The sequence below is a fragment of the Saimiri boliviensis genome, chromosome 3, assembly GCF_048565385.1.
Source record: "Saimiri boliviensis isolate mSaiBol1 chromosome 3, mSaiBol1.pri, whole genome shotgun sequence".
Lineage (NCBI taxonomy): Eukaryota > Metazoa > Chordata > Mammalia > Primates > Cebidae > Saimiri > Saimiri boliviensis.
The window spans coordinates 102,071,822-102,091,804 of NC_133451.1; the positions used below are offsets into that span (position 1 = coordinate 102,071,822).

The 19,983-nt window shown below is 40.6% G+C and overlaps 1 protein-coding gene across 6 annotated transcripts in view; it reads right to left on the reverse strand.

Annotated features, from left to right (window-relative positions):
• The window catches only part of CFI (complement factor I), a 72,072-nt gene that overhangs the window by 15,982 nt on the left and 36,107 nt on the right, over positions 1-19,983 (reverse strand). For 3 of the 6 annotated variants that reach the window (XM_010340077.2, XM_074396564.1, XM_010340076.2), the window contains 5 exons: positions 9,590-9,765; positions 8,274-8,387; positions 8,025-8,135; positions 2,915-2,938; positions 2,731-2,751 (listed from right to left, as the gene is read on the reverse strand). In XM_010340077.2, the coding sequence (XP_010338379.1) occupies positions 2,731-2,751; positions 2,915-2,938; positions 8,025-8,135; positions 8,274-8,387; positions 9,590-9,765 (446 nt within the window). The remainder of the gene's footprint in view (positions 1-2,730; positions 2,752-2,914; positions 2,939-8,024; positions 8,136-8,273; positions 8,388-9,589; positions 9,766-19,983) is intronic. The other 3 variants (XM_039468184.2, XM_074396563.1, XM_074396562.1) reach the window with 3 other exon arrangements.

Genomic DNA, 19,983 nt, shown 5'->3' on the forward strand with positions numbered 1-19,983 from the left:
CATCTGGGATGCAGAAGTCAAAAGAAAAAAGTAATCGTTTCTTCTTTCGATTTTTTTTCTTGAAGTTATACTGGATGTTTTCACCTTTGCTCTGCCATTCTAGAACATTTCTGTGGACAGAATCATGATTTCCTTGACCTGGGGATCTAAAGGTGAATTCCCACCACGTTGCTCTGTCATGGATGAGGATACGGCTGGGGATAGCATTGCCCAGAATGGCAGTGTCACTTTGCTGCAATCCTGTGTCCCATCACAGAATTTGCCAAATTCTCTTTGGGGTAGGCATATGAGTATTTGTTATGCCACACACTAAATTGTTTACTGGGGCAGAGAGAGGCTCTGCTCAGATGTATTCACAAAAGCACCTTTCTGAATCAAATTTGAGTCTTCTTGAGAGAAGACTCAAATATTTACATTCAAAGCCCAACAAAGGAAGAAGGGAAAGTCCAATGTAGCTGAGGTATACTGGGTATTAGAAGAACAGGACAAATTTGATTTTATATAATCAAAGCTAAGGTGTACTAGGTATTAGAAGAATGGCTAGTACACATTGGATTATATAAAAATTAAGGATTTCTATTCAACAAATCTCACAGGAATAGAGTTAACATATGAGTGACGGAATGGAAGGAGGTATTTGTAATGTCTAAAACTGTTAATGGATTAATTTCCAGACTGTAAAAGAAACCCCTGAAAAGCAATAAGAAAGATTACAATGAAAGAAATATAAAATTAAGCAAAGGATGTGAACCAGTGAAAGGATAGAAGAAAAAAAAGGAAGATGAAACTAAAAAGCTAGTATGCTCATGCAGGGAAACTCAGAATCTTTGGTTAATATAAAAATTCAAGTTAATAAACAATGCCATCACTTGACAGCTGGAGAAACGTGCTTGATGTTGGTGGCACTGGAGAGAACCCTCAGGCTATTGGTGGAAGTAAGGACTGGTATATAACCGCACTGCCGAAGAACATACTGGCACTAGCCATCAAATTAAGCATGCATACTCCAAGACTCAACTTGCTACTATGGGTTGAATGTGTCCCCCAAAGTTCATGTATTGGAAACTTAATCCCTGACACAACAGTGTTGGGAAGTGGGGCCTAATAAGAAGGGATTAGGTCATGAGGGCTCTTCCCTCATGAATAGATGAATGACATTATCTCAAAAGTGGGTTAGCTATAGTGAGAGTGGGCTTGTTATAAAAGTGAGTTCAGACTCTTCTTGTTCCCTTGCTCTCTTGCCTTTCCACCTCCTGCCATGGGATGCTGCAGCAAGAAGGTCCTTGACAGATGCAGGCCCTGTGACCTTGGACCTCACACCCTCTAGAACTGTAAGAAATTAATTTATTTTCTTCATAAATTGTCCAGTCTGTGGTATTCTGTTATAGCATCACAAAACAAAAGAAGACACTTGCCCAGCTAGATGCCTCCGAGAAATCCTCCCACACATACTTAAGGAGAAGATACATCATAGAGTGAATGTGGGCTAAAAGTCCATTACTGTGAAAGTGGAGAGTAAATTGTTCAAGATAAACACAGTGGAGTATTTTATACAGCAGAAGCAACAGATTAGATGAGCACAGAGCAACATGGACAGGTCTTTAAAATGTAATGAGTTGTGAAAAGAGGAAAAAGAAATATAGATCTATAACACCAAACTATGTGAATAAAAAACGTATGCTTGCAAAGTAACAATACACATTGGATAAGAATGCATACAAACAAAAAGACACGCACATTAAATCACTTAAAAATGGCTGCCTATTGCGGGAGAGGAAAGGGAGTGAGCTTTAGTGATAAAGATGGATAAATGATTCAAACAAGACAGGGGCCTTGCTGGACCCCTGATGACCATGTATAAAGAAAGAGCTGAGGAGTATCATTAACTCGTCACTTTACCCCTGAGATCTGAAACTAGGGAGGAAGGAAAGGAGGGAGGGAAAGAGAGAGGGAGGGAGAAAAAAAGGAATAGAGAAGAAGAAGGAGGAGGAGGAAGAGGAGGGAAGAGAAGGAAGAAGGAGAAAAGAGAAAAGAGAAAGAAGGAGGAGGAAGAACAGCAGCTTCAGAGGGCAAAATGACAAGTGAGAGGGAATACAATGAAATAATAGGCATTTAGAGCAAAGGGTGGTCTTGAGCTAGCAAGTCCCTCAGGAATCCTAAGAAATCCTGAGGAGGATCATGAACTTTGACATTATATGAACTGGGGATGTGAGTCATTTTACATGAAAAAAAATTTTTTTAAGGTCTATGTTCTTTCTTTTTTTTTAAAATTGTACTTTAGGTTCTGGTGTATGTTACATGAATATTTTTTAAAAGGGTGGTCCCAAAGAGCTGGAGGATTTGGGGATATCTGGCTGATACAAATAAATAAGAAAATGCCTATCACGAAAAGATGTTATCTTTTCTCCAGTGGTAATTTCTTGAGGAGCTACCTTGAATTTGAGGAAAAATGAAGAGGAGAAAGGTATGTGGCAAAGGTGAAATGGGCAGGGAAGAGTCTACTCTGGGTGGTGTTTTGGTGAGCAGGCTGTGGATGGGGTGTGTAAGAGTGAAAGTTTATCACACTGAGAAAGGGCCTCTATGCCTAAGCTAATGTTGAAGCTGGTTTATTGCTAAAATGTGGTCATATCATGCTTCATTAACACTTACATTAAAATATAAGAAGACAATAATAAAACCTGAGTTTTGTTTCAATTTTTCAATATCCCAAAATTTTAATAAAAATTTTACCTGGAGCCACAGATGCAAAACCTGAAGAAAACAAAAACAACAGAAAATATCACAGCAAAGGATACTTTTTAATTGGGAAAAATGAATACTATATCAATATACTATATATATGTCATGAAAACCATAGCACCTTATTTCTGTTTTCTTTGGTAATATAATTTTTTTATTATAAAAATAGATTTACCTTGAATTGTAGAACGTCCAGCTGCTAAAACAAAACAAAAAATTCACTATAGCAAAGAGATCACTTTGATTTAAATAAAATATGCACAAATTATTGAATTTCAGACTAGCACAACTTAATAGTTAGAAGCATTACTAAAATGTAAAAGGCAGAGCTCATCCCCGAATAAGAGTAAACTGAAGTAACAATGATAGTTGGCTAAACGTGTTTTTGTAGATTTTAAAAAGATAAAAGGAGGTTGAGTGCAGTGGCTCACGCCTGTTTATCCCAGCGCTTTGGGAGGCCGAGGCGGGCGATCACTTGAGGTCAGGAGTTAGAGATCAGCCTGGCCAACATGGTGAAGCCATGTCTCTACTAAAAATACAAAAATTAGCCAAGCATGGTGGTGAGTGCCTGTAATTCCAGCTACTCCAGAGGCTGAGGCAAGGGAATGGTTTGAACCCAGAAGGCAGAGGTTGCCGTGAGCCGAGATGGTGCCACTGCACTCCAGCCTGGGCAACAGAGCAAGACTGCGTGTCTCAAACAAACAAACAACAAAAAAGATAAAAAGAAACCACAGTATGTCATCTTACTTTGATTTTTAATACTGCGTAACAAAATTTTCAAACACGTCAATTTCACCATGTCTAGGAAATAGTTTTAACTTGAATTTTAAAAGCAGCTTAGTATATAGATGCATTTAAATACATATTCAACAAGAAACTTACTATACTGTTATACAAAATTTATAACTATTTTTAACTTATATTAGATAAAGGACAGCTTATAAAAGATAAATTCCTTGAAGATCTAATACAAACCTCCCTCGATTTAGTGATTCTGACCTGGCCACTTAAAGAAGTCAATGAATATATAATGTTTATTTTGCATCTCTGTTCTCACTTGTACTTTTTTAGAGAGGGAAAAAATAGAACCATTACTGAAAGGCAGAGCTCATCCTAAAGAGGGGTAAGCTGAAGTAAGAATGACTAAATGTATTTTTGATACAGATTCAAGAAATCGATGTGAAAACAAGATTTACATTATAGTTACTCTTGCAGTAAGATTTTTTTTCTCATAAACTAATAAATTATGCTCCTTGACCTTAAACTTCAGAGTTTTAAATTTAGGGAAGGAGAAGGCCAAGAATAAGAGGAGGAAGAATTAAAAAACCACCAAAGTATTATTTTACTGAATAACTCAAACTGTAGAGCTTCACTGGCAAAAGTCATGCAGTGGCTTTTGTCCTCCTGGCTGAAAAATTTTTCTTCCTTCTTCTCAAGGACTGAACTAAATGTAATGACCATAAAAGTGCTTTTGCTTAACTGCTTATAAAGCCTTCAGCAGAAATAATATGATTTAAAATTCTAAAATGTGTATTCTTTAAGAACTGATATCAATGGAAAACTAAAATTTCACTAAAGTCTAATAAACTCACCCACTTCTCCTACAGCCTTCCCCATCCTCGTGGCTAGCCACTCCCTTTCCATTCTCAGGCCAAAAACCTGGCAGCCATCCCTGACTGCTCGTTTGCTTTCCTACCCTATCCAGTCTATTGGCAAATCTTGTTGGTTCTGCCTTCAAAATACATCCTGAATCTGACCGCTTCTCCTCATTTCCATTACGACCAACTTGCCCTAGTCAGGCTCATGCCTACCTTGAATGGCTGTGGTACTTTCCTAACTGGTGTCCCAGCTTCTCTCCTTGCCCTTGTACAGCCTATCCCACAGCCAGCACAGTCTCTGTCTCTGTTTTTTTCTTTTCTTTTCTTTTTTTTTTTTTCAGAGTCTCTCTCTGTGGCCCAGGCTGGAGTGCAGTGACATGATCTTTGCTAATTGCAACCTCTACCTCCTGGGTTCAAGTGATTCTTCTGCCTCAGCTTCCCAAGTAACTGGGATTACAGTTGTATGCTGCCACACCTAGTTACTTTTTGTATTTTTAGTAGAGACAGGGTTTCACCATGTTGGCCAGACTGGTCTCAAATTCCAGACATCAGGTGATGAGCCTGCCTGGGCCTCCCAAAGTGTTGGGATTACAGGCGTGAGCCACCGTGCCCAGCTGCAGTCTCGATTTAAAGTGAGTCAGATCATGTCACTCCTCTGCTCAAAGCCATGGAGTGGCTCTGCACTTCAGTTGTTAGCAAGCCTTACTTGACCTGCCCTGACACTTCCAGTCCCTATCCCTCTAGCCTCTCCTGCTGTTTGTCTCTTAATGTCTCACTACCACCACTGGTAATGACTGTCACACTAACCACCTTACTGCTTGTTTCTCAAATAGCAAGAATTCCAGGCTATTGCTTCTGCCTGGAACTCAGTTTTGCAGATATCTGCATGGCTGGCTCCATCATTTCTCCAGATCATTATGTAAAAGTAGCCTCAGCGAGAGAGGTCTTCCCAGGCCACTTTACCTAAACTTCAAAACTTACCCTACACATTTTATACCTTTGTCCTTGCTTCATTTTTCTTCTTAGTACTTGTTATTTTACTTATTTCTCCTATTTATTGCCTTTCTTCCACCACTAGAATGTAAGATTAGTGAATGGGCAGGGATTTTTTTAAAAAAACTAATTTGTTTTATTTTATTTTATTGGTTTTTGAGACAGAGTCTCGCTCTGTCACCCAGGCTGGAGTGCAGTGGTGCAATCTTGGCTCACTATAACGTCTGCTTCCCAGGTTCAAGTGATCCTCCAGCCTCAGCCTCTCAAGTAGCTGGGATTACAAGCACGCACCACCATGCCCAGTTAATTTTTGTATTTTTGGTAGAGATAGGGTTTTGCTATGTTGACCAGGCTGGTCTTGAACTCCTGACCTTATGTGATCTGCCTGCCTCAGCCTCCCAAATTGTTGGGATTACAGGCCTCAGCCACCGTGCCTGGCCAGGGCAGGAATTTTTGAAGTGTTATTCACTAATGAAACCCCAGCACCTAGAACAGGCACTGGCATACATAATAGCAACTGAATAAATATTCATTGAGTAAATGAATGAATATAATAACTTAAAGAGATTTTTCCTCCAGAAAGCATTAATGGAAGCAGAGTCAGTCTGTGTAGCCTAGAATAGGTACATAAGAAATATTTTTCACCATTGGAGGTTATCCAGAGCACCAAATCATTGCTTTGAAACTTGGTAAGTAAAAGGAAAGAACTAAGCATTATTTTGTCTGTCTCTAGATTTCTAGTAAATAAGTCCAGAAGGCATGGTAAAATTAGAAATTGCCATTTTACAGCCCCTATAGACAAAATGGATGTAGGCAACAATTTAAAAGGCTGCTAAAACCGTTAGGAAAAAGATTGTGGGGGCACTTTTAAATGGACACACCAACCTGATCTGGTAATCATCTTAGCAGCACTAGAAGGACAGCCAGACAAGAAGACATTATGTGTAATAGGAAATACATACAATACTCATCAAGAATTCTTGCCTAAGACCAGGCACAGTGGCTCACACCTGTAATGCCAGCACTTTAGGGCATCGAGGCAGGCAGATCATTTGAGGCCAGGTGTTCAAGACATGGCGAAACCCTGTCTCTACTAAAAATAGAAAAATTAGCCAAGTGTGATGGCACACGTCTGTAATCCCAGCTACTCAGGAGGCTGAGGCAGGAGAATCACTTGAACCCAGGAGGTGGAGGTTGCAGTGAACTGACGATGCACTACTGCACTCCAGCCTAGACAATTGAGCAAGACTCTGTCTCAAAAACAGAAAATAAAAAGAATTCTTGCCTAAAATATTAAACCTTGCTCTTTTTTTTTTTTTTTTTTTTTTTTTGAGACGGAGTTTCGCTCTTGTTACCCAGGCTGGAGTGCAATGGCACGATCTCGGCTCACCGCAACCTCCGCCTCCTGGGTTCAGGCAATTCTCCTGCCTCAGCCTCCTGAGTAGCTGGGATTACAGGCACGCGCCACCATGCCCAGCTAATTTTTTGTATTTTTAGTAGAGACGGGGTTTCACCATGTTGACCAGGATGGTCTCGATCTCTCGACCTCGTGATCCACCCGCCTCGGCCTCCCAAAGTGCTGGGATTACAGGCTTGAGCCACCGCGCCCGGCCCAAACCTTGCTCTTTAAAAAAAAAAAAAAATTGTCACTGACTCGAAGCTCAAAACCTTGCTTATAATCAAATCTCTCTAACTCCAGGAGTATCCAATAGGCAAAAAAAAAAATTAGGGTGGGGAGGTAGGGAAGATAACTCTTAATGAATAAAGAAGACTTAAAAAACTTAATAACCAAAGAGAACATTCAGATTCTTTTAGATCCTGATTTGAATGCATTCATTCAAAAAAGACATTTTGGGGATAGTTGAGAAAATTTAAACATGGCTGTTACTAAATGATGTTAGTGAATTATTATTATAGTGAATTATTATATCTAAAAATATCTATTTTAGATACACTAATGAGAGAATGGTTTTATATATATAGTGCTTTTATTATTGGAGATGCATATAAATAATGTGATCTGATATCTAAAATTTACTTTAAAATATTCCAACAGGCTAGGTGCGGTGGCTCATGCCTGTAATCCCAGCACTTTGGGAGGCCGAGGTGGGCAGATTACCTAAGGTCAAGAGTTTGAGACCAGCCTGGCCAACATGGTGAAACCCTGTCTCTACTAAAATACAAAACTTAGCCAGGCATGGTGGCAGGTGCCTGTAATCCCAGCTACTCAGGAGGCTGAGGCAGGAAAACCGCTTGAACCCTGGAGGTTGAGGTTGTGGTGAGCCAAGATCACGCCGCGGCACTCCAGCCTGGGTGACAGAGCAAGACTCATCTCAAAAAAAGTAATAATAAATAAAATAAAATAAAATCCTGCAACAAACATACAAACAAACAAACCGGAAGAGAGATAACAAGATGGCCAAACTATCAGTAACTTGCTGGCGGAAAATGGGTACTTTGGGGTTTGTTCTAATGGTCTATTTTTTGAATGTACAGTGAGAACTTCTTTTAATAAAAAGCTCTAAAATAACAAGTAGATATTTAGTGGATGAAAATATGAGGAGATGAATATTCTGTAGTTCTGCCAATGCTACACCCACTAATGGTCCTCTTAAGATTATATTTTACCTAAAGAAAAGTTTCAGAATCCCTGGATTCAATAATGAATGAAATCACCCCAAGACTTAAAATTACCTTCACAGCCAACTTCATCTTCCCCTGTAATACAGTCCACCTCACCATTGCATCGGTACTGGCTTGGAATGCAAACACCCGATTTACAATGGAAGCTCTTGCCTCGGCATGCTGTGCAAACATAAGTAGCAGAGGTATTTTTCAATCCTTAAAATTGAATGAGCTACAGTATGAAATTCAGTGGAAAAGCTGTTTTTCCTCTTTTACTCAGAAAAATGAAGAGCATTTGGAGGCTAGATTTATGCCTACCTTTACAACACAGTTCATCACTTTGGTCTCCACAATCATTGACACCATTACAGGCCTCCGTCTGAGAAATGTATTTCCCATTCACACACTGAAAGGAGTCATCAGTTGGAGAATCTGTAAAGAAGGAATTATCTTTATGAAATTTATTTATGGAGTGATGGCACAACATCTTTATCAGATCTTTGGGATAATGGAGTCATTAAGAGAAAGTTAAACTTCAAAAAAAAGATGTAAAATGTATTGGTATTATCAACATAGTATATATGACTCATACAGAAAATAAATGTCAAAGTTGGCTTATGGAGGCCCTTTTATTATGTCTGAAAGTCAGTATTTATTGTGAAAGCCTAAATTTGCTGAAATGGGGAGAAATAAAGAATATCTGCTGACATTGACAAATGCTGTTTTCCACCCACCCATTTCTTTCTTCCTTTTTTTTTTTTTTTTTTTTTTAAGACGCAGTCTCGCTCTGTTGCCCAGGCTGGAGTGCAGTGGCATGATCTTGGCTCACTGCAACCTCCACCTCCTGAGTTCAAGTGATTCTCCTGCCTTAGCCTCCTGAGTAGCTAGGATTACAGGCACAGGCCACCATGCCTGACTAATTTTTGCATTTTTAGTAGAGACGGGATTTCACCATGATGGTCAGGCTGGTCTTGAACTCCTGACCTCAGTTGATCTGCCCACCTTGGCCTCCAAAGTGCTGGGATTACAGGCATGAGCCACCATGCCCAGCCTCCACCCATTTCTTTCATGCTGCTATACTCAGTCATCCTTACCCCTACTCCCAAGACTTGCTTGGGTAGAGCCATTTGTTTACATTTTGATGGTACTTCTTTTTAGCACTGAAAAGGGATGGGTATAGCTTTGGTCTTTAAAACTAAACATGTGACTAAAATATTCCAGTGTCAGGAAGGAGGAGAAAAGTGGCAATGACCGCCTGAAAACTGAGGCACCGATGTGGTCACTTGAAAGTTTTAAATAAATTTATATACACTGGCCCTCTTAAAGGAGATGCTGAGGTTTCTTCTTATGTTTGATTAACTTGTGTTTGCTGTAGTAACTTTAATCCAAATGTTCAAATGAAGCAAGGGGAGTAAGGCAACTTTACTTCCCATATATGAACCTGTAGAGAGGCAATGTTTGAATGGCAATAAGGGAAAGGCACCAATTTAGACTCTAAAGCCCAAAACTTGATAGAATCCATATTATTGCCTCTGTGACTGGCAACTAGACATCAATCATTTGTTTACTATAGGCTTGATGTAAAATAAACAACCTTAAAGGAAGGGAAAATAATAGGCAAATATTCCACCAACCTGCTTTCTGTGTGTAACACACCACATCAGCTAAATCCTGGTAACCCACAGTTCGTCTCTTAGTAAAAGTGCATTCACTCAAACTGGTCTCTAATCCCCGGCAATGCACATGTAGACATTCAGTGGCATTTATAGAGAGATTAGACGACTGAAACCTTCTTTGAGTATCAGCACCTCTGCAAATAGAATAAAGGAAACATTATGATAGAATAATTAGTACTTTGCATTTATAACCCTACTGTAGCAGGGAAGAAACTAGAGCAATGTCCTCTCAATCTCTATATAGGAGTTACAGATTGGGAAGATACTTGCCCTCTGTAGCATTAGTGCCTTCATCTATAAGAGGGAATATAAGTACTTGCCTGGATTTTGTAAAGGTTAACTAAAATTTGGCCAGGGGTAGTGGCTCACACCTGTAATCTCAGCACTTTGGAAGGCTGAGGTGGGTGGACTACCTGAGGTCAAGAGTTTGAGACCACCATGACCAACCTGGTGAAACTCCCATTTCTACCAAAAATACAAAAATTAGCTGGGTGTGGTGGACCATACCTGTAGCCCTAGCTGCTTGGGAGGCTGAGGCAGGAGAATTACTTGAACCGAGGAGGAGGAAGTTGCAGTGAGCTAAGATCACACCACTGCATTCCGGCCTGGCAACACAGCAAGACTTTGTCTATTAAAAAAAAAAAAAAAAAGGCTGGGCATGGTGGCTCACACCTGTAATCCTAGCACTTTGGGAGGCTGAGGCAGGCAGATCACAAGGTCAAGAGATTGAGACCATCCTGGCCAACATGGTGAAACCCCATCTCTACTAAAAACTACAAAAATTAGCTGGCTGTGGCAGCACATGCCCATAGTCCCAGCTACTTGGGAGGCTGAGGCAGGAGAATTGCTTCAACCTGGGAGGCAGAGATTGCGGTGAGCTGAAATCGCGCCACTGCACTCAAGGCTGGTGACAGAGTGAGACTCCGTCTCAAAAAAAAAAAACTTTTCCATCTTTTCCTTTGCCTGTCCCATGCTGTAAACTTTGGCTGGTTGATTCCATTATTGCCTAAGACTTGGGAGGTTAGGTTAGTTTAATTCCTGTAGGTCAATTTTGCTTTATAGTAAGCTACATTTTCACTTCAGCCTTGACAGTATTCAGGTGATATTTTGGTATCTGTATGCCACTGTTTAGACTTCTCAATTTGTTCAGAATTTGTGAGAAGAGGCTGCCTCAGTGACCTATCATCCTAAAGATGATGATTTACAGTGAACTAGTCTTCTAGGACTTTCTTTCTTTTTTTCTTTTTCTTTCTTTCTTTTTTTTTTTTTTTTTCTGAGATGGATTCTTGGTCTGTCACCAGGCTGGAGTGCACTGGTACGATTCCAGCTCACTGCAACCTCTGCTTCCCAGGTTCAAGCGAGTCTTCTGCTTCAGCCTCCCAAGTAGCTGGGACTGCAGGAACGCACCACCAAGCCCAGCTAATTTTTGTATTTTTAGTGGAGACGAGTTTCACCATGTTGGCCAGGATGGTCTCCATCTCTTGACCTCATGATCTGCCCACCTCAGCCTCCCAAAGTGCTTGGGATTACAGGCTTGAGCCATCGTGCCCAGCCTCTTCCAGGACTTTCAATTGCTCCTTGCTTCTCTCTAGAAGTAAATGGGGAAAATAGGTTAAAAATTAAAAATTGAGTGAAGGTCCACCAGGTAAATGGAAACAAAAATAGAACAGTAATAACAATATAAATATTAGATAGACTAACTAGGATAAAAGGCAAAAAGAGAACAAGGAGGGTATTTTTTTTTGTTTTATTTTTATTTATTTATTTATTTTTGAGACAGAGTGTCGCTCTTGTTACCCAGGCTGGAGTGCAATGGCGCGATCTTGGCTCACCGCAACCTCCGCCTCCTGGGTTCAGGCAATTCTCCTGCCTCAGCCTCCTGAGTAGCTGGGACTACAGGCATGCGCCACCATGCCCAGTTAATTTTTTGTATTTTTAGTAGAGACGGGGTTTCACCACGTTGACCAGGATGGTCTCGATCTCTCGACCTCGTGATCCACCCACCTCGGCCTCCCAAAGTGCTGGGATTACAGGCTTGAGCCACCACGCCCGGCCTAGGAGGGTATTTTAATTATTTCAAATCATGAATCTGTGTCATGAGAACCAACAAGAACCATCTGAGGCAATCTTATAGGTTAATAATCTAAAAAACCTACCATCCTAAAAATATCTAAAAATACTATATAAAATGTCATCTTTTTCCTCAATGAGTTCTTAAGGAAGTAAGGGAAATCTATACTGGTTAAAATTAGAGATGTCTGTTCATTAGCTTATGTAAAATACAAGAGCAAAATGCTGAGAAATCAAATACTAAGAAAATCTGCCAGTAGGCTGAACCATAAGTTGTAGGTAACAAACTGATGAAACTCAGAAATAGTCTATGGCTCAATTTAACAATATAAGAGACTCTCACTAATGAACTACTAGCAGATGTGCTTTAAGAAGAAGAAAACTGAACCTAGAAAGAAGGGGTAAAATACAAGAAGGAGCAAACCAAGGAGTTGGTAAACATTAAGTAAATCTGAGTAAGCAATGACTTAACAGTAAAATAATGGCTTATTATACCATCATAGTGATTAACTTCTGGGATATAGAAAAATAAGTGAAACTCAATATTGGAAACTTCATGGGCTAATTACATTTCTTCTATTATTACTGAAGAAGCTGAAGACTTCCTAAATCAAGGATTTATGGTATAAATTCAAAGGTAACTAAAGAAATAGAAATACGGACTCTCGCCAAGACGGCCAAATAGAGCAGCACAGCGCCAGTCTGCAGCTCCCAGTGAGAGCAATCCAGAAATTGCGTGATCTTCACATTTCCAAACGAGGTACCAGGTTCATCTCATTGGGACTGGGTAGACAGTGGGAGTAGCCCAAGTAGGGCAAACCAAAGCAGGATGGAGCATTGCCTCACTTGGAAGCACAGGAGCCAGAGAACTCCCTCTCCTAGCCAAGGGAAGCCATTAGGGACTTTTCTGGACACTCTGGCACTCTGGATTAGACACTGCTTTTCCCTTGGTCTTCACAAGCCGCAGACCAGGAGATTCCCTCTGGTGCCTACAACATCAGCACCCCGGGTTTCCAGCACAAAGCTGGGCAGCCATGGTAGCTGCAGCAGAGACAGAAACATTCATTCCCCTGAAAAAAAGGGGACTGAAGCCAGGGAGCCAACTGATCAGGCCTGGTGGGTCCCACCCCCAGCGAAAACCACCAAGCTAAGATCCACTGGCTTGAAATTCTCGCAGCCAGCACAGCAGTCTGAGCTTGACCTGGGACGTTAGAGATCAGTGTGGGGAGGGGCATCCACCATTACTGAGGCTGGGGTAGGTGGTTCTAAACTTGCCTGTGTAAACAAAGACACCGGGAAGTTTACACAACAACCAGGCAGAGCCCAAGGCAGCTCAGCAAAGCCTCTACAGGCAGACCGACTAGACTCCTTTCTTGCTGGGCAGGGCATCTCTGAAAAAAGGCAGCAGCCTGTCAGGGACTTATAAAAAATGCCCCCACCTTCCTGGGACAGAGCACCCGGGAAAAGGGGCACTGTGGGTCCTGCTTCAGCACACTTAAACGTCCCTGCGCAGCAGCTCGGAAGGGACCAACTGAGCTCAGAGCATAGCACCTGAGCTCTGAGCTCTGCCTGCTCAAGTGGCTCCCTGGCTCCCATTTATCATGAATAATAGACAGCACATATGGGAGAGCTCTGGCTGACATCTGGCAAGTACCCATCTGGGACAAAGCTACCACAGGAAGGAACAGGCAGCAACCTTAGCTGGTTTGTAGCCCCCATGTGTGATTTCCAGGCAAGCAGGGTCTGGAATGGACCTCCAGCAGACCTGCAGCACAGGGGCCTGACTGTTAGAAGGAAAACTAAAAAACAGAAAGAAATACCTTCAGCATCAACAGAAAGGGTGTCCACTCATAGACCCTATCCAAAAGTCACCAACTTCAAAGACCAAAGGCAGATAAATCCACGAAGACGGGAAGAAACTAGCACAAAAAGGCTGAAATTGCCAAAAACCAGAATGCCTCTTCTCCTCAAAGGGATCACAAGTTCTCACCAGCAAGGGAAGAAAACTGGACAGAGAATGAGTTTGACAAATAGAAGCAGGCTTCAGAAGATGGGTAATGACAAACTTCATGGAGCTAAAGGAACATGTTCTAATCCAATGCAAGGAAACTAAGAACCTTGAAAATAGGCTAGATGAAATGCTAACCAGAATAACCAGTGTGGAGAAGAACATAAACAACTTGATGGAGCTGAAAAACACAGCATGAGAACTTCGTGGCGCATACACAAGTTTCAATAGCTGCCTCAATCAAGCAGAATAAAGATATCAGAGATTGAAGATCAACTCAATGAAATAAAAAGATAAGGCAAGATTAGAGAAATAAGAGTGAAAAGAAATGAACAAACCTTCCAAGAAATATGGGATTATGTGAAAAGACCAAATCTACGTCTGATCAGTGTACCTGAATGTGATGGGAAGAATGAATCCAAGCTGGAAAACACTCTTCAGGATATCATCCAGGAGAAATTCCCCAACCTAACAAGGCAGGCCAACATTCAAATTCAGGAAATACAGAGAACACCACAAAGATATTCCTCAAGAAGAGCAACCCCAAGGCACATAATCATCAGATTCACAGGGGTTGAACTGAAGGAAAAAATGCTAAAGGCAGCCAGAGAGAAAGATCAGGTTGCTCACAAAGGGAAGCCCATCAGACTCATAGTGGATCTCTTGGCAGAACCCTACAAGCCAGAAGAGAGTGGGGACCTATATTTAACATCCTTAAAGAAAAGAATTTTCAACCCAGAATTTCATACCCTGCCAAACTAAGCTTCATAAGTGAAGGAGAAATAAAATCCTTTACAGACAAGCAACTGCTGAGAGATTTCATCACCACCAGGACAGCCTTACAAGAGCTCCTGAAGGAAGCACTAAACATGGAAAGGAAAAACCACTACCAGCCACTGCAAAAGCATACCAAATTGTAAAAACCATTGACACTATGAAGAAACTGCATGAACTAATGGGCAAAATAACCAGATAGCATCAAAATGGCAGGATCAAATTCACACATAGCAATATTAACCTTAAATGTAAATGGGCTAAATGCCTCAATTAAAAAACACAGATTGGCAAATTGGATAAAGAGTCAAGAACCATTGGTGTGCTGTATTCAGGAGACCCATCTCATGTGCAAAGACACACATAGGCTCAAAACAAAGGGATGGAGGAAGATTTACCAAGCAAATGGAGAGAGAAAAAAAAAAAAAAAAAAGCAGGGGTTGCATTCCTAGTCTCTGATAAAACAGACTTTAAGCCAACAAAGAACAAAAGAGACAAAGAAGGGCATTACATAATAGCAAAGGGATCAATGCAACAGGAAGAGCTAACGATCCTAAATATATATACACCCAATACAGGAGCACTCAGATATATAAAGCAAGTTCTTAAGACCTACAAAGAGACTTAGACTCCCACACAGTAATAGTGGGAGACTTTAACACTCCACTGTTCATATTAGACAAAACAGCGAGACAGAAAATTAACAAGGAAATCCAGGATTTGAACTCAGATCTGGACCAAGCAGACCTAATAGACATCTACATAACTCTCCACCCCAAATCCACAGAATATACATTCTTCTCAGCACCACATCACACTTACTCTAAAACTGACCACATAATTGGAAGTAAATCACTCCTCAGCAAATGCAAAAGAATGGAAATCATAACAAACATTCACTCAGATCACAGTGCAATCAAATTTGAACTCAGGATTAAGAAAATCACTCAAAAACGCACAACTACATGGAAACTGAACAACCTGCTCCTGAATGACTACTGGATAAATAATGAAATAAAGACAGAAATAAGGATGTTCTTTGAAACCAATGAGAATGAAGATACCATGTACCAGAATCTCCGAGACACATTTAAAGCAGTGTCTAGAAGGAAATTTGTAGCACTACATGCCCACATGAGAAGCAAGGAAAGATCTAAAATCGACACCCTAATGTCATGATTAAAAGAACTAGAGGAGCAGGACCAAACAAACTCAAAATCTAGCAGAAGACAGGAAATAACTAAGATCAGAGCAGAACTGAAGGAGACAGAGACACAAAGAAGCCCTTCAAAAAATCAATAAATCTAGGAGCTGGTTTTTTGAAAAGATCAACAAAATAGATAGCCCACTAGTCAGACTAATAAAAAAGAAGAGAGAGAGAAGAATTGAATAGATGCAAAAAAAAAAAAAAAAAAGGTAAAGGGATATCACCACCAATCCCACAGAAATACAAACTACCATCAGAGATTACTACAAACATCTCTATGCACATAAACCAGAAAATCAAGAAGAAATGGATAAATTCCTGGACACTTATATCTTCCCAAGACTAAACCAAGAAGAAGTTGAATCCCTGAATAGACCAATAACAAGGGCTGAAGTTGAGGAAGCAATTAATAACCTACCAACCAAAAAACGTCCAGGACCAGATGGGTTGACAGCTGAATTCCACCAGAGGTACAAAGAGGAACAGGTACCATTCTTTCTGAAACTATTCCAAACAATACAAAAAGAGGGAATCCTACCTAACTCTTTTCATGAGACCAACATCATCCTGATACCTTGCAGAGACACAACTAAAGAAGAAAATTTCAGGCCAATATCCATGATGAACATTGATGTTAAAATCTTTGATAAAAAACTGGCAAACTGAATCCAACAGCACATCAAAAAGCTTATTCATCACAATCAAATTGGCTTCATCCTGGGGATGCAAGGCTGGTTCAACATGCGCAAATCTATAAATGTAATCCATCAAAAACAGAACCAAAGACAAAAACCACATGATTATCTCAACAGATGCAGAGAAGACCATCAACAAAATTCAACAGCCCTTCATGCTAAAAACTCTCAATAAACTAGGTATTGATGGGATGTATCTCAAAATAATAAAAGCTATGTATGACAAACCCACAGCTAATATCATACTGAATGGGCAAAAACTGGAAGCATTTCCTCTGAAAACTAGCATAAGACAAGGATGCCCCCTCTCACCACTCATATTCAACTTAGTATTGGAAATTCTGGCCGAAGTCATCAGGCAAGAAAAAGAAATAAAGGGTATTCAGCCGGGTGCAGTGGCTCAAGCCTGTAATCCCAGCACTTTGGGAGGCCGAGGCGGGTGGATCACGAGGTCGACAGATCGAGACCATCCTGGTCAACATGGTGAAACCCCGTCTCTACTAAAAATACAAAAAATTAGCTGGGCATGGTGGCGCGTGCCTGTAATCCGAGCTACTCAGGAAGCTGAGGCAGGAGAATTGCCTGAACCCAGGAGGCGGAGGTTGCGGTGAGCCGAGATTGCGCCATTGCACTCCAGCCTGGGTAACGAGAGCAAAAACTCCGTCTCAGCCGGGCACGGTGGCTCAAGCCTGTAATCCCAGCACTTTGGGAGGCCGAGGCGGGTGGATCACGAGGTCAAGAGATCGAGACCATCCTGGTCAACATGGTGAAACCCCGTCTCTACTAAAAACACAAAAAATTAGCTGGGCATGGTGGCGCGTGCCTGTAATCCCAGCTACTCAGGAGGCTGAGGCAGGAGAATTGCCTGAACCCAGGAGGCGGAGGTTGCGGTGAGCCGAGATCGCGCCATTGCACTCCAGCCTGGGTAACAAGAGCGAAACTCCATCTCAAAAAAAAAAAAAAAACTCCGTCTCAAAAAAAAAAAAAAAAAAAAAAAGGGGTATTCAATTAGGAAAAGAGGAAGTCAAATTGTCTCTATTAGACAATATGATTGTATATTTAGAAGACCCCATCATCTCAGCCCAAAATCTCCTTAAGCTGAAAAGCAACTTCAGCAAAGTCTCAGGAACAAAATCAATGTGCAAAAATCACAAACATTCTTATACACCAATAACAGACAAACAGAGAGCCAAATAATGAGTGAACTCCCATTCACAATTTGTACAAAGTGAATAAAATACCTAGGAATACAACTAACAAGGAATGTGAAGGACCTCTTCAAGGAGAACTACAAACCACTGCTCAAAGAAATAAGAGAGGATACAAACAAATGGAAAAACATTCCATGCTCATGGTTAGGAAGAATCAATATTGTGAAAATGGCCATACTGCTCAAAGTAATTTATAGATTCAATGCTATCCCCATCAAGCTACCATTGACTTTCTTCACAGAATTGGAGAAAACCACCTTAAACTTCATATGGAACTGAAAGAGAGCCTATATAGCCAAGACAATCCTAAACAAAAAACAAAACTGAAAACAAAACGACAACAACAAAAAAATAAAGCTGGAGGCATCAAACCACCTGACTTCAAACAATACTACAAAGCTACAGTAACCAAAGCAGCATGGTGCTAACACCAAAACAGAGATATAGACCAATGGAACAGAACAGAGGCCTTGGAAGTAACACGACACATTTACAACCATCTGATCTTTGACAAACCTGACAAAAACAAGCAATGGGAAAAAGTTTCCCTATTTAATAAATGGTGTTGGGAAAACTGGCTAGCCATATGCAGAAAACTGAAACTGGATCCCTTCCTTACACCTTATACAAAAATTAACTTCAGATGGATTAAGATTTAAACACCCAACTTAAAACCATAAAAACTCTAGAAGAAAATCTAGGCAATACCATTCAGGGCATAGGCATAGGCATAGGCATAGGCAAGGACTTCATGACTAAAACACCGAAAACAATGGCAACAAAAGCCAAAATAGACAAATGGGATCTAATTAAACTAAAGAGCTTATGCACAGCAAAACATATTACCATTAGAGTGAACTGGCAACCAACAGAACAGGAAAAAATTGTTGTAATCTATCCATTTGACAAAGGGCTAATAACCAGAATCTACAAAGAACTTAAACAAATTTACAAGAAAGAAACAATCCCATGAAAAAGTGGGCAAAGGATATGAACAGACACTTCTCAAAAGAAGACATTTATGCAGCCAACAAACATATGGAAAAAAAATCTCATCACGACTGGTCATTAGAGAAATGCAAATCAAAACCACATTGAGATACCATCTCATGCCAGTTAGAATGGCAATCATTAAAAAGTCAGGAGACAACAGATGCTGGAGAGGATATGGAGGTTGGAGGGGTGTAAATTCGTTCAATCATTGTGGAAGACAGTGTGGCAATTCCTCTAGGATCCAGAACCAGAAATACCATTTGACCCAGCAATCACATTACTGGGTATAAACCCAAAGGATTATAAATCATTCTACTACAAAGACACATGTGGCTGGGTGTGGTGGCTCACACCTGTAATCCCAAACACTTTGGGACACCACAGTGGGCAGATCACAAGGTCAAGAGATCGAGACCATCCTGGCCAACATGGTGAAAACCCATTTCTACTAAAATACAAAAATTAGCTGAGTGTGGTGGTGCACACCTGTAGTCCCAGCTACTTGGGAGGCTGAGGCAGGATAATTGCTTGAACCCAGGAGGCAGAGGTTGCCGTAAGCTGAGATCATGCTACTGCACTCCAGCCTGGTGTGTGGAGACAGAGTCTTGCTTTGTCTCAAAAACAAAACAAAACAAAACAAAACAAAACAAAACACAAGTACACATATGTTTATTGTGGTCCTGTAGACTTGGAACCAACCCAAATGCCCATCAAAGATAGACTGGATAAAGAAAATGTGGCACATATATACATGGAATACTATGCAACCATAAAAAAGGATGAGTTCATGTCCTTTGCAGGGACATGGATGAAGCTGGAAACCATTATTCTCAGCAAACTGACACAGGAACAGAAAACTAAACACTGCATGTTCTCACTCATAAGTGGGTATTGTGCAATGAGAACACATGGACACAGGGAGGGGAACATCACATACGGGGGCCTGTCGGGAGATGTGGGGGTTAGGGGAGGGATAGCAATGGGTGAGGGGATTGGAGAGGGCTAACATTAGTAGAAATATCTAATGTAGGTGACAGGGTGATGGATGCAGCAAACCACCATGGCACGTGTATACCTATGTAACAAGTCTGCACATTCTGCACATGTACCCCAGAACTTAAAGTATAACTTAAAAAAGGAAAAAAAAAAGAATACAATGCATAATTTTCAAACCAACTACAAGTGGAAAAGAGGAAAGATTTTTAAAAAATCTTTAGTAGAAATTAGAAAAGAAAAAAAGACAAAAGCACTCAAAAAGTAGGCTAAATAATAAGCCTAAAAACAAGAGGAAAAATAAATTCAACAATATAAGTAATTACAATAATGTAAATGGACTAAACTCTTCAGTTAACAGTGATTATAATCCTGAATTAAAACAAATTTACATATGTGCC